At 39.9% G+C, this 15,062-nt stretch overlaps 1 protein-coding gene across 2 annotated transcripts; it reads left to right on the plus strand.

Annotated features, from left to right (window-relative positions):
• The first annotated feature begins 781 nt into the window (after positions 1–781).
• On the plus strand, positions 782–14,984 carry LOC109905313 (lysosome-associated membrane glycoprotein 2). 2 transcript variants are annotated; one of them, XM_020502612.2, is made up of 9 exons: positions 782–922; positions 3,121–3,236; positions 4,658–4,868; positions 4,988–5,149; positions 6,558–6,751; positions 6,940–7,059; positions 7,210–7,264; positions 7,462–7,632; positions 11,369–14,984. In XM_020502612.2, the coding sequence occupies exons 1-9, from the start codon at positions 793–795 to the stop codon at positions 11,512–11,514; spliced, it is 1,305 nt and encodes a 434-aa protein (XP_020358201.1). In that variant the 5' UTR covers positions 782–792; the 3' UTR covers positions 11,515–14,984. The 2 variants fall into 2 exon arrangements, with proteins under 2 accessions (XP_020358201.1, XP_020358203.1); XM_020502614.2 differs by having other exon boundaries at positions 792–922; positions 7,921–14,979.
• The last annotated feature ends 78 nt before the right edge of the window (positions 14,985–15,062 follow it).

Below are 15,062 nucleotides of genomic sequence, written 5' to 3' on the forward strand. Positions count from 1 at the left end.
AGGGTTTTCTAATGCTCAATTAGCCTTTTAAAATGATAAACTTGGATAAGCTGACACAACATGCAATCGGAACACAGGAGTGATGTTTGCTGATAATGGGCCTCTGTACGCCGATGTAGATATTCCATTAAATATCAACTGTTTCCAGCTACAATAGTTATTTACAACATGAACCATGTCTACACTGTATTTCTGATTAATTTGTTATTTTAATGGACAAAAAATGTGCTTCTTTCAAAAACAAGGACATTTCTAAGTGATCCCAAACTTTTGAATGGTAGTGTACATCGGCATAATACATTTTACATCGGTTCATAGAATACTTTTTTCTCTAGGCCAATATGTAATTTAAAGACCAATGCATTGCATTGGGGGTTATGGAGTGGGTTGAGGAGAAAGTTTTGCTGGGTATTTAGATTGAAGGCCTCCATGAAATAACACCATATATATATTTTATAGATCCTAGTGAGTAATCCCAACTCAACTTTTACTTCGGCACCTAGAATAGTTCCCTATCTGTAAACCAATATATATTTCATATACAGTGTACTGCATTGGGAGCATTTATTTGACCTTGGAACAAGTTTTTTTAAACCCACATTTAATGCACATTTCACTTAAATATGAACAAATATTTATCATAGTTAATGTTTAGAAATTATTTTTCATATATAATAGATAAATACAGACTAAGGGCACTTTCTTTTACTATTACGCGGGGGACTTTTATTGTTCCCGAAATTCCGTGACCCGGAAGTACTCCTTTTTTTTTTTTGTATTGCTGACGAGCGGATGCTCTGGAGCTGCACTTGGAAGGTAGCTGAAGTCGTAAGCTGTTGTCGCTTCCTGAACAGGTCTTTTGGCTACCAAGTCATCATGTTTCGCTGTGCGTTTTTGATTTTGTTCCTCGCTCTTGGAAATGGTATGTTTACAGAATTGAACGAAATATTGCTTTGTGTCATCGTTGGGTAATATTGTAATCCATAAGAGGAAACTTTCGGTGCTCCGTCACTTCGGGCGGCAGGCCTATCTTCAGCCATATTGCTTGAGCTAACTACGTTATTTATTTGCTGCGCCAGTAGCTAGCTAGGCTAGTTAGCTAGTTTTCTATCAAACATTAGCTGTAGCTAAGTTTAACTCAACAAATAAATTAAAAGTAAAGATTTATTCATGTGAATTTCACGCAACTTTACCGGCAATCAAAGACCCAATAATCTAAGACATTAGGTTTATGGCACTGTTGACCTGTCATGCTAAATTAGCTAGCTAACGTTCGTTGTGGTTTTAATATCTGTCTTAGTTGACAGGTCATGTTACAGAAATGACTTCTGGGTGTACAGGGAAAATAACAGCTGTCTCTTAAACACCAAGTAATGTTTGGCATTGTCTTTCATTTGGCTTAGCTAGCAATATCGTCCTTATGTGTCGTTACCAAACATGTCAACGACAACCTCGACCAGCTTCATTCGCCCTGTTCATTTGGAACATGTCTAACATGTTAGATGACTGAAATAGGCTCACAACTCGTAGTTTGCTAAGTAACGTTAGCTACCAGTTACACATTTGCTTAGGTATCAATATGTAATGTACTAGCTAGATAACGTTAGCGTTACTATACTGTTGTAAATCCAGTTCAATCCAAAATCTCAGCTACATTTACGTTAAGGATTCTCACTTCAGTAACGTTAGCTGTATCTTATTTATGATATATGGCTTTGCGCGTTGAGCAGGAAGTTGTCTCGTGACCAAGTATCTGCTGATTGACCTTTTGTTATTTAATTGTATAACAGCTGCAGTAACATTTTAAACCTGCACGGTAACCGAAGTGATTTCTATAGCAGTTGCTGTCTATAAACCAATCCCCTTGTTATGATTGATAGAAGGAATTTGCACATTGAGCCAATGCATGTCTTTTTTTTATAGCCTGGATAGGTTTTGGCCTCCTGCCATGGTGTTGCCAGGACTCATTTGATATTCAAGTCAGAATCCTTCAAGTTTTTGTTTTTCCCCCTTCCAATTTTTTCCATTTTCATTAGAATGTTTTCAGTTGAGAAATGCAAGCTAAGGCCTCTGATATCAAGTCACTCAGGGTGACGGGACACAGGGTCACTGGTGATAACCTACCAGGGCCAGTTTTACAAAAGCATCTTCAGGCTTAGTTCATTGTTAGAACCTTTGTAGGAGCATCGTTACATCTCAGCTGTTTCCCAAAATAACCCGTACTAAAGTTGCATTTGGAAACGCTTGTTATTAACTGGCTGTCTCAGACTACTAGAACAGCTTAGTGCGTAGTTAGAGCTTTTTTGCCCTTCATGTCACTTTGTTCATAGAATATCTCTGCTAAACATAGAAGCAAAATATTTATGAGTCTGGCTGACTGCTGAAATCTTCAGAATGAAATTGACTGCAAATACAAAGTTGCCAAAGTGTTACAATCAAGTAAAGGATGAAAATATACTTAAAATAAAAACTGAGATGACTGCATTAAACTGACTTGCCTAGTTAAATAATGGTGAAATAAATGTTTTCTAAAAAAGTCAATTGAGTTCTGTTTTTCCAATAGGCTACTGTCTGTAATTATTTTGCCTCAATGTATTTTGCGATGGTGTAACATGTGTGCCATGATATGCCCAATCTATAATTTGGTGCATTATTGTTGGGAAGCCTAAGCATAATAAGCCACTTCAATATTTGCGGCCATAGGGGCTAATATCGTTCTAGGAGCTGATCTGTCATCAGTTTTGTGGGGTAATTCTAATGTTAAGATAAGATTAACACTTCAAACATTCTCTCTGCGTGGTAGGAACAATGCCTCTTTAAAACAATTGTAAACCTAAGTTCAGTCGCAATCTGGAAACCGGGCCCATTTAGTTCCATGTGAGATTGCTCAGATGAACACTTTCACAACAATGAAGGTTTGGAAATTGTTAGCATATGGTTTTACAAGAATTTCTATCTTTTGGGTACTTGTAAAGGCAAGTAGAAAATGACAAACTCATCTTAGACTACCTATGCTGTTTGTTTACTGTGAATTTATTGAAATTTTGTTTGTTTTCAGGAGTACCCCAACATTCTGCCTCATAACATGTCAAGAAAATGGCTGTTAATTTTTTATTTCAGAACTCCATCTATCACATGGGACTGAAGTGTCAGTCAACAACACGGAGAACAAATTATGCCTCTACGCCAATTTGATGGTCAACTTCTCAGTCGCATATGAAGTTGGCGTAAATAAGGTGTGTTACTCTTTAAATGTTTTTCTGCATGGTAATATACATAGGCCTATAAATATCTCTTGATATGATTTGTCACTGCTTAATACGTTTTGAGTTGAGTGTCTACTTTGACAAATATAGTTCTTAATGTAATCACAGAGGGGACAAGAGGGAGTAACTGCAAGGAAAAGTCTTCTGTCTGTTTGTCATTGCTTGTCTTGTTACACCAGGGTTTGTCAAAGTTATTGTCCCTAGCAATAAAAAAGCCTAATTAAGGGAATGCCCTCAGAGCTGGTGTTTGGAGGATATATTGGCATTTTAGGCTCGAGGGCCGGGTTAGCAATGTATTAAAATAATGATTGGCATACTTTCATTAAAAATATTATTTTGATGAATTTATTCATACTATTTCATCCTTCCACAAGATATAGTCCCCGCACAAATCTAGGGTTGCTACCCAAGCCGGCTGGTCGTTTGTTCCATCAGTTCGGTTGCTAGAGATGCGACCCAGTCGTTCATTCTAAATGTTCCATTGCCATACTGGCTAGCAACATTCTTATGGCTTGCTAGCTAGCTAACTTAGTAATTTAAAAAAGCAGCCAGAATAACAGCGAAGTATTGGTATAAGCTGTTTTCTATTGACGTTTATTTGGATACATCCATAACAATGAGCTAATGAGGTGCGGTTTTGCCTGGCATGGAAAATTTGCTTACCCGTCAGGACACCGTTGTTCATAGGAGCCAGCCAACAACACAGCTACTACAATCACTTCCAACTGAAGCTGGGAAGACTGCAAACTAGCTGCACTTCATTTCGTTTTACCCATTTTCAGTTGACATTTCTTTGTATATATCCATAAAAATGATGCCAGCTGATTCATAATTTAGACCGGCTGAAAACCGCTGCCTGTCTGTCTCGTCCCTACTCACGATACGTTAATTACTATGAGACAGATGGAAATTGAATTTGTTTCAATATTCAATGTTGCAAATGTCAGAGAGAAGGATAGCAAGATTTATACAAATCTCTTGAAAACTGTTAGTTTAAATGAAATGTTAGATTAGGTCTATGCTTTTTATAGTAGAGATCAAGTCTATAAATTGCTTGGCTGGGCTGATGAGACATTGGATTTGCTCAGTCAGATGGAACAGAATAAATAGACATTTTACCTTCATAGATTTAGCCAGTGGTAACTGGTGAAATAGACACCGGATGGAAGCCGGTTTTAACCAATCAGGATTAGACCCACCCGTTGTCCCAGAATATGAAATATTTTTTTTTCTTCCCCCTGCTAATCCATCATTATAATGGACACATGTTATGTCTACTGTACTATTTTGTCATGATTGCGAAATGGCACTGTTCCTGAGGAAGTCCTTGGCGGGAAATGATAAAAGGGAATCCATATTTTAATGACTGTCCAATATTCGTCCTCTTTCAGAGTGAAACTGTTATTTTGGTACTGCCTGAAAATGTGACAACCGAAGGGAGCGCCTGTGATAACACAACATCGACATTGAAACTCAGTTTTGGAGATGGGCACAGTTGGACAGTGGATTTCACTAAAAAGAACCAAACCTACCAAGTAGATACCATTGTCTTCTCCTACAATCTCAATGACTCAAGCATCTTCCCCAACTCTACATCAAAAGGTAACGAACTAGTGACTACATAGTTATGATGTCATGATACTGTTAATTCACGATATACAAATTTAGTACTGTAGTTGATATGACACATGCTGATATTTGACAATCCTTCTTGCTTTTAGAAACCAAGTCTGTGACGGTAAAGTCAATTATCACCAACGTCAGTGTGGACACCTACTACTCCTGCAAGAGTGCAGATGTCCGGACAGTAGAGGCTGTCATTCAGACACTGTATGATGTTGCTCTACAGGCGTTTGTGATTAACGGCAGCAAAAGTGACACCGGTAGGTAGTACGAGCATCAGGCCATTGTAAGATGAACTGTGCCACAATCATACGGTGCATTCGGAAAAATTCAGTCTCCTTGACTTTTTCTACATTTTGTTAATTCTAAAATAGATTAAATAATTTTCCCCTCAGTCTAAACCAAATAATGACAAAGCCGAAAACAGGTTTTTGGAAATGTATTATAAATAAAAACAGATACCATATTTACCTAAGTTTTCAGACCCTTTGCTATGAGACTTGAAATTGAGCTCAGGTGCATCCTGTTTCCATTGATCATCCTTGATGTTTCTAAAACTTGATTGGAGTCCACCTGTGGTAAATTCAATTGATTGGAAAGGCGCACACCTGTCTATATATGGTTCCACAGTTGACTGTGCATGTCAGAGCGAAAACCAAGCCATGAGGTCGAGGGAATTGTCCGTAGATCCCCGAGACAGGATTGTGTCGAAGCGCGGATCTGGGGAAGGGTACAAAAAAATGTCTGCAGCACTGAAGGTTCCCAAGAACGCGGTGGCCTCCATCATTCTTAAATGAGAGAAGATTGGAACCACCAAGACTTCCTAGTCTAGGCAGCCAGCTCTAACTGAGCAATCGGGGGAGAAGGGCATTGGTCAGGGAAAGGATCAAGAACCTGATGGTCACTGACAGCTCCAGAGTTCTTCTGTGGAGATGAGAGAACCTTCAAGAATGACAACCATCTCTGCAGCACTCCACCAATCAAGCCTTTATGGTAGAGTGGCCAGACTGAATCCACTCCTCAGTAAAAGGCCCATGACAGCCCGCTTGGAGTTTGCGAAGATGCACCTAAAGGACTCTCAGAACATGATAAACAAGATTATCTGGTCTAATGAAACCAAGATTGAACTCTTTGGCCTGAATGCCAAGCGTCACCTTTGGAGGAAATCTGGTTTGATGGCTTCGGGACAAGTCTCTGAATGTCCTTGATTGGCCCAGCCTGAAAATAGCTGTGCAGTGGCACTCCCCATCTGACCGGACAGAGCTTGAGAGGGTCTGCAGAGAACAGTGGGATAAATTCCCCAAATACATGTGTGCCAAGCTTGTCATACCCAAGAAGACTCGAGGCTGTAATTGCTGCCAAAGGTGCATCAATAAAGTACTGCGTAAGGGTCTGAATACTTATGTAAATGTGATATTTGCAAAATTGTCTTAACTGTTTTTGCTTTTTCATTTTTGAATAAGGCTGTAACGTAACAAAATGTGGGAAAAGTCAAGGGGTCTGAATACTTTCCGAATGCACTGTGTGTCAAACTATTTTACTGTGTATTCTCCAGGGTTGTGGTCAATTCAGGAAGTGAACTGAAATTCAGTTTACTTCCTGAAATGCAATTGATCCCAACCCTGTTGGTTCTCTGACCTTAATAGGTTCTCTGTTTTCTCTACATAGACACCATATGCTCCGCTGACATGACCTCCACCACTGTGGCGCCCACCACGACCGTTACCACCACAGCTGCCCCCACTTCTACCCCTACACTGCCCACGCCCACTACTGGAAAGTACAGCATCGCAACCGACGTCAACAGCACAGCCTGCCTGATGGCCACCTTCGGCCTACAGATCGGCTACAAGCAAGGAGATGTATGTATACAAGTAGGATAGCGATTGTAAAATAGGCCCTTTTGATGTTTCTTATTTTAGCATGCAATAGTCTGTTTAATTGAAAACGTTCAGATATGTTTGTCAGAGAACATGATTTTCTTGTCCATGAAGATAGGTCTGTTGCTAGAATGTTAGTGTTTACCGACCTGTGTTTTCCCCTTTATTAGAAAGAGGAGACCATCAACCTGGTGCCCAATATGACTGAAGTGGGCGGAGCCTGCCGGTCCAACAGCAGCGATCTCAAGTTGACATCGGATACAATCACCATCATGTTCACGTTCAGCAACGTAAGGCGACGAAGCCAGACACGTAAAAAAAAAATCGAAACCAAGTCCGGTATTATCCTGGTTGTCTGCATCTAGCATGTAGACAGTTGGACAAATGCAGAGTAGGGTCTGTTTCAGACAAACTGATAAGTGTTTCCTTGCACGTTACAGGACGGCAAGAAGTTCCAACTGCACGCTCTGAATGTCACAGTGATACCAGCCACTGGTAAGCAGCAATGCACTACAAACCCCTTCAGAAACAAAGACCCTAATTGGATGTTAGAATCAACTTTATTCTCCCCAAGCTGCCATTTTTCTTGGAAACAGTGCAGCTTTGCAATAAAAAGTATACATTACACTCAGCACCTGCACAGTACATGCAATGCATATTAGAACATTGCTCACTCTGTGTGTTATGTTCAGGGGCTCCCGTCGTTGCAGTCAATACCAACATGTCCATTTGGGCAGCGGCGGTAGGAAGCTCCTACATGTGCAACAAGGAGCAGACCTTAAACGTCACCGACACGCTCACACTCTACACGTTTGAGCTTCGCGTCCAGCCCTTTGAAGTCAACAAAGGCGAATTCGCTACAGGTAGGTGACTTCCTGAGATGGTGAATTTGCATCATTACCCTTATGTTAGTGGTATGCTACAACTTACTAGGATTGCTAAAGCCAAATGCAGCTAACATGCTTGAAACTGAGACATAGACTGTAATAACCATTATGGGCTTCAGTAGAATGGGTTACATGTCCAGTTTGGTGAAACGGGTAAGTATTTCAGGTCATGCAATGCTTCTGCCCTAAAAAGATTAACAACCAAATGATCATGAGAAGCTGATGTTCCAAGTTGTGCTCATTGATTCTCTCTCTCGTCTGCAGCCCATGAATGTTCACTGGATGACACCAGCATCCTAATCCCTATCATTGTTGGTGCCGCCCTGGCTGGCTTGATTCTCATTGTAGTGATTGCTTACGTGATTGGTCGTAGGAAGACCTATGTGGGATATCAGACCCTCTAAAAGCAATCTGTGATCATGAATCTGTGATAATTAATCAAGAACACCGATCCTTGTGTGGGGTGGCGGTCCCAAAGCCTGGTCTTGAGCTTAGTCTAGCTTTTCTAGACTTGAGCTTAGTCTAGCTTTGCTTAGGTGTAGACTTGAGCAGCTTTATTCAGGTAAACGTGAAGACTCAAAATGCTCTCCAGGACCAGGTTCGACTGTCATACCCCGTTTATTTGTTTGATTTCCGTTTTGTTTGATTTGCTTAATCTTTTTTTTTTTTCTGTTGTAAAGGAGCAAGTGCAGGATTATTTGACCTCTGTTAGCCAGTGCAATTTTTTGAAACCTTTGGAAGCAGTAAAGGCCTTATTTATTGAAAATTCTCAGTGATTGCACCTGACCCATCTGACATTACTTGCCGGAGGCTTCTCATTCAGGGTAGGGACGCTTTTTATGAAGTAGCACATTTCATAGAAACACCAGTTAAAGTCTTTGTGCTACAGTTTGCACATTTTCACGAGGAGCTGTGACAATTGGGGGCTGTGCCCTTTTTCACTATGAATCATGCACTTGCTCCCTCCCTTTGACATACCTTTTTTTGTTTGTTCTTATTGAATTTGTGTATTTTCATTCAACCTTTCTTTTGTGGTTTTATTCATCCTCACAATTCATTGTAGCAGTGCACCATTTTGACTGACTTGAACATTTCACATTTGCCTCGCTGCTCAATGAGACATCATTGAGTAGCTTTGTTGATTTGGCTCAGGAACTCTTTTACGAACTAACCAGGATCAAGGTCTGCTGCTTTGCGCTCCTTGCTCTTTCAGCTCGTTACTGATCATCCACTAGTCGGTCATTAGTTTGAATTGGGAGATGTGACTTTTTGACTGAAATGTGTGGCCACAACTCGGGTAAAAAGAAAAGGTGGTATTGCTGGCATATAGTTCCGTCTCTAAGTTGATTTGACAAAACAAGGCATCCGTCATTTATATTCACGCACAGCAGTACTTGACGTATGGTTGCCACCAATGTCAGTCTGACTTTGACTGACTGGCTCACATTGTGTAGTGTGAAATCTACCAAGTGTTTAATAAACTTTGAAAAGTCCATGCCTAGTTTGAGGATGTAAAAGACAAACCAGAAAAGAAAGGTAACACAAAACCCCTCCTGTCATTACATGTTGGCGTTAGGTTTTTAAAAAAGGGATAGCTCTGATTATTTGTGGTCATTCAACCCTATTCTTCACAGGTGGTGATTTTTTTTATACATTTAAATGCACTAAATTGTTCAGTAAGTTTGACATAATGTGTGCTGCAATGTTACACCTGTGTATATTATAGCTGTTGCTGTGGTGTTGCTCCCGAAAGCTGCCACTTAGTAAGGGGGCACTTGTGACCACGGCTGGGGTCTATTCCATTTCAATTAATAAATTCTAATTCCAATTTGCCTCACCGCTTTTTCATGACCGCTTTTTCATGAGGAAAATTTGAATTATAATTTCAGCTTACTTCCTGAATTGACTTAAATGAAATGGAATTGACTCTAACCCTGCCTAGTTGACCGCTTGTAAGTTGCACCAAGCGATCGAGTAGGAGAAAGGATGATTGTCCACAGGATTTGCAGTACATGTGTATATTGTCGTACTGTTATGACAGGTGAAAATGGGTAGTTGCTGTGTATTATCGCTTTGTCCTAGTGAGATGGTCTGCATGAGACATGAAGAAATTTGATTGCTGCCTTTAATTTCTGTTGATCAATCAGTCACCCCCAAAACATTTAAGATGCTGTATATGTGAATGATTTGCTTTTTTTTCCTTTTCAAATATATTATTGATTATTGTTTTTACATTCCAGTGTGTTGTCTTGGAAAATTGACTGCTTTTGTACAAATTCTGTTTGTTACTTTGGTTTTTAAATTGTGTTTTTTTTCTTGACCGCGTCAACAATCAGTTCTAAAATACAATTTTGAAAACATTTACTATATCCAATTTTCATTCACTTGACATGATCAAATGTAATGATTGTGACAATTTTGTGCCTTGCTCAACGAAGCAGCTCCATTTTGAGATTCAATCACGTTTGATTACATTTACATTAATGAATCGGATTATTTGGCTCTTTTTTTCTCTCCTAGTTTATGAATTCATAAAGCAGCATGTTAAGAAACGGGAAATCACAGGACAGACCCATTCTTCAAATTAAGATACGCTGAACACCTTTCTAATATTTTTTTTTACTTTAGAAAGGCCTCAATTAATCTGGGCATGGACTGGCTCAACAAGGTGTCGAAAGCGTTCAACCGGGATGTTGACTCCATGTTGACTCCATGTTGACTCCATGTTGACTCCATGTTGACTCCATGTTGACTCCATGTTGACTCCATGTTGACTCCATGTTGACTCCATGTTGACTCCATGTTGACTCCATGTTGACTCCATGTTGACTCCATGTTGACTCCATGTTGACTCCATGTTGACTCCATGTTGACTCCATGTTGACTCCATGTTGACTCCATGTTGACTCCATGTTGACTCCATGTTGACTCCATGTTGACTCCATGTTGACTCCATGTTGACTCCATGTTGACTCCATGTTGACTCCATGTTGACTCCATGTTGACTCCATGTTGACTCCATGTTGACTCCATGTTGACTCCATGTTGACTCCATGTTGACTCCATGTTGACTCCATGTTGACTCCATGTTGACTCCATGTTGACTCCATGTTGACTCCATGTTGACTCCATGTTGACTCCATGTTGACTCCATGTTGACTCCATGTTGACTCCATGTTGACTCCATGTTGACTCCAATGCTTCCCACACAATTTTGTCATTCCCTTTCACCCACTGAATGGCACACATACACAATCGATGTCGCAAGGCTAAAAACCGGTCTCTTTCGTCTACACTGGTTGATTTGAAGTGGATTTAACAAGTGACATCAATAAGGATCATACTTTTAATCTGGATTCACCTGGTCAGTCTGTCATGGAAAAGCAAGGTGTTCATAATGTTTAAACTCTGTGTACATTCTTTTCTTCTGTGGCGGTGAACAATGTTAATTTTTGAATTCCTTTTCAATAGGCTTTTAGCTGCAATAAATGGGAATGGATGTTGTGCATAAACTGGCGTGGACCATTTTTAATATTTTACAATATTATTGGTCCCCCGGACGTTTTAGTAAATCCCTCCTTTGTTTTCCAACTATTCTTGCCTGAGAAGTGTCTATGATTGACCATGCATTCACCATTTTGATGTTTTACTTTTCTTCCACCCTGCAACCCCCCCCCCCCCCCCCGTGCCCACTTTCTTTACTGTCATCCAGCGGAGGATTGCCAAGATGATACGACAGAGAGCTGGCTTGTTCCTATAGCGGTCGGGGTTGCCTTGACTTTACTGGTCCTCATTGTGTTGGTTGCCTATTTCATTGGAAGAAAGCGAAACCAGGGCACTGGCTATGAGCACTTCTAAATTATCTTCACTATGCTGAGGCTATAACTTCGGTCTTCTGGATAATTGTTGATTTAATTTGACTAATATACTGTGCAGAGTTTACTTAATGGTGAAATTCACCGGCTGGAAAGCTCTTTCTCATGAAACAATGACTTGGAGAAGCGGCTGTGTTAACGATGGCATGTAACAGCTGTGTGTGTAATTAAAATGTATTGATTTTGATTGACATCTTATATTCCTCATCACATGGTTGTCTATATAGATGGCTGATGACAATGTTTTCCTAATTGCAATTAATGCCCATACTTTGACGGACCCCGATGAGTATGTCTTGGTTCTGAACTTGCTGCTTTTAAAAAAATTCTAATTTCTTCCATGTCTGTGAAGGACTAACTCTGGTCTTTTCTGCTGACTAATCACTAGCATGCTATCATTGCTAACCCTTCTTCTCTGTCTCTTCTCTGTGGCAGCCGTGGAGTGCTTCATGGACTCTGATTTGAGCTTTCTGGTGCCCATTGCTGTGGGCGTGGCCCTCAGCTTCCTAATCATCCTTGTGCTTATCTCTTACCTGATTGGCCGCAGGAAGAGTCGCACTGGCTACCAGTCTGTATAATCCAACCAATCACAGCTGCTTTTGCCTCTACCCATTCCCTCATCCTCCAAACCCCTCACAACATGTTCCCTGTTGCCTCCCCATCCCCAAAGCTTCTATGGCATCCAAATGTTTCTTTCCATTTCCCATTGGTCTTTCCTTGATGTTACCCTCGGCAAATTCTCTTTTCACACTCCTACCCTAATTCTTACCCCACCCAACAGTTCTTTTTGAAGTCCTTTTCGTATGACTGAAGTCATCAAGCAACAAAACCTGTCAAAATGATCAGTGGTTTTACACCAAGTGTGTTTGGATGTAAATTGCATGGAGTATCATGGCTCCTCTTAATAACAGGGCATCCGTTGTTTATTCCCAGAGGTTCATATGAACGAGGTTGCTTTCTCACACTGTTCTGTTGATATCCTGTATTATATTTGTGTACATTTTAATTGCTCTCTTGTATAGAATGTTCATTTTTTATGAATAGAGATGTCAAATTATACTGAGAAAATATTGAAAGCGCATAAAAATTTAGAGCCAATGTTATATCTAAGTATCCATTGGTAAATCTTTACAGAATTAGAAAATGCCATTTATTTTTATGAATTCCCTCATTAAATTAGCAGATTCTTAATTGTGATTGTACCCCCTGCACTTATTTCTCTTAGTCGTAGTACAATAAAAGGGTTTTAACTAGAATGGATACAGCTTTTGTCAGATTTGACTTTTCATGGCAGGTTAGGAGAATTAGGTTAAGGTTAGGAAATTGTATTCCTTTCTAGCCATGACCCAATGAAAGGGACACTAACTTTTTGAAGACATAGCTACTAACCAGCATTTGGAGCAGTTGCGTAAATGTCATTTTGATGTTTGTATTTTCACTGTTACAAAGTCCCCTCGGAAAGGAGGATGATGGCATAGTCTTGGGTCTGGTATCAGAAATGGCCCAGTTAAGAAATCTACAACGAACTGGGTCATGTTCAGTAGGGAGAATGTTTTGAAACTTTATAAACCGTGAGGTACCGCCTGAACAATAGATTCTGTTGCAACCCTTTTTGCTACCGCGTATCCTTCTGAACGCAACCCAGGCCTCATAAAAGGAAGTATAAGAATTGACCAAAAATTATTTTATGACCAAAGCCTGGACAGGAAGGAAACTCCTTTCTGAACCTCCCCATCTCAGAGCAGGTAAATTAACAGCCACTTTTTTTTGTTTTTTTTTTGTTTTGTTTTTTTGAAAAATAGTCAAATTAATTTGTGTTTTGACCAAGGATTCTATTTCCTTTCTGTTCTTGTATCATGCTCATTATTCGGTGTGAACTTCTGTTTTGTACCGATACTTATGATTATAATGATCCTGGTTAAGTTTGCCTCTAAGATGTGGTTTTGTGCCTTTTTGTTGCACTACTATTCCCCTCATAACCAAGTCTGTCTCTTATTTCATGACGATTGTGAAATGATGTAAGCTCGTTGAACTAAAGTTGAGGGAAACGTTTAAATAAAGTTGCTTTCCTGTTTTGTAGCAATTTGCTGACTCCTATTTCATTAACCACCTTCGGTGTTCTCCTTTCCTTTTTTTTGCGCTTGTTAAACCACAAGGACATCACTCGTGACTGGCATTATCTCTGTGTATACAGTTGTAAAACTGGCAGTGTTAGGTAAAAAAAAACTGCAATATTCAGGCCCAAAGATGAGACTTTGGTCAGGATCATGACTGTATAATCTCAAATAGCATAATGGCGTCATGAATGTTACCTCTTCAACGACTCTCTGTGCATTCAGTAAGTATTCAGACCCTTCTTAAAGGTGGTTGGAATTTAAGACAGCTGATCATATTAACGTTACCTGGCAGATAAATCCCTAAATATTTTGGCAAAATTTAGTTAAATCAATGTATTGTCGAATAAAATGGTCAAAGCCAATACAAGGTTCGTGACAAAATTAGAAAAGTATTTCTGTTGATAAAAGTTTATTTCTCAACCAACTTAATTTGGGGAAAATATGAAATGCCAAAAGTGGCCATTGTAAAATCACCCATATATTCTCTATAGGTTCTGATCAAAATTTGTGCACTATAAAGGGAATAGGGTGTCATTTGGGAAACCGTCCCAGTGCTGTGTGGTGGGTGCAGTCATCACTGGTATGTTGGTAGCTGCCCAAGTTCATTCTCCTTTTAAGGTCACATGAGCCTGTCCCTATGGACCTCAACATATTATAAGAGAACAATGGATACATGTACAGTTTATCTCTTATGGATTGGTCAGCCCATTCTCTTATGGAATACACCAGGAGGTGCCGGTTCTGCAAGTACCAGAATTGGCTAAATGTGGAAGCTAAACTGTCCTCTAGGGGCAACCTGAGCACCTATTTCCATCTAGTAGGCTTGTGTTTAATCTGTTGCGTTTAAACTGCAGACCTCTGCCTAGATCACACCGACAGTCATTATGCAAAATGGTACGCAGCATCATCTGGATAGGTGTGCTACAAAATGTGTGCCACATTCACCTTCTGCTACCATTTCGGCCAAGCCTTCTATGCAAAGTTTGATGCATACGTTTGATAAATCCAGCGTATGCCACACACAGAATGCACTGCAACTGCCTCTGCAACGCAATGCTGCAAGGCAAACACAGCGTTACATTGGAAATGAATGTACTTCTGGTGTACCAAAATGCAATGATGCAGTCGGTGTGATCGAGGCGTCAGGCTCTGAGAGTTGTGTTTAATCCTAGTGCTAGACACTTGTTTTTTGTTGTTTTAAGTCTTTCCAAACGTTAACCCTTAATTTAACCACTCAGAATAAATACGTGAACTTAAGTTTAACTGTATCTGTGTTAGTGTTGTTTTACGCATCAGTAAGCCTCTCAAATAAACAATGTCATTTGATTTGACTTGATATGTTGTGGTTTAATACTTGTTATGTTGTCAAATCAGGTAATTTTTTCAGGATTTCTTAACAGTACACAATGACAGA

The sequence above is a fragment of the Oncorhynchus kisutch genome, linkage group LG15 (assembly GCF_002021735.2).
Source record: "Oncorhynchus kisutch isolate 150728-3 linkage group LG15, Okis_V2, whole genome shotgun sequence".
Classification (NCBI taxonomy): domain Eukaryota; kingdom Metazoa; phylum Chordata; class Actinopteri; order Salmoniformes; family Salmonidae; genus Oncorhynchus; species Oncorhynchus kisutch.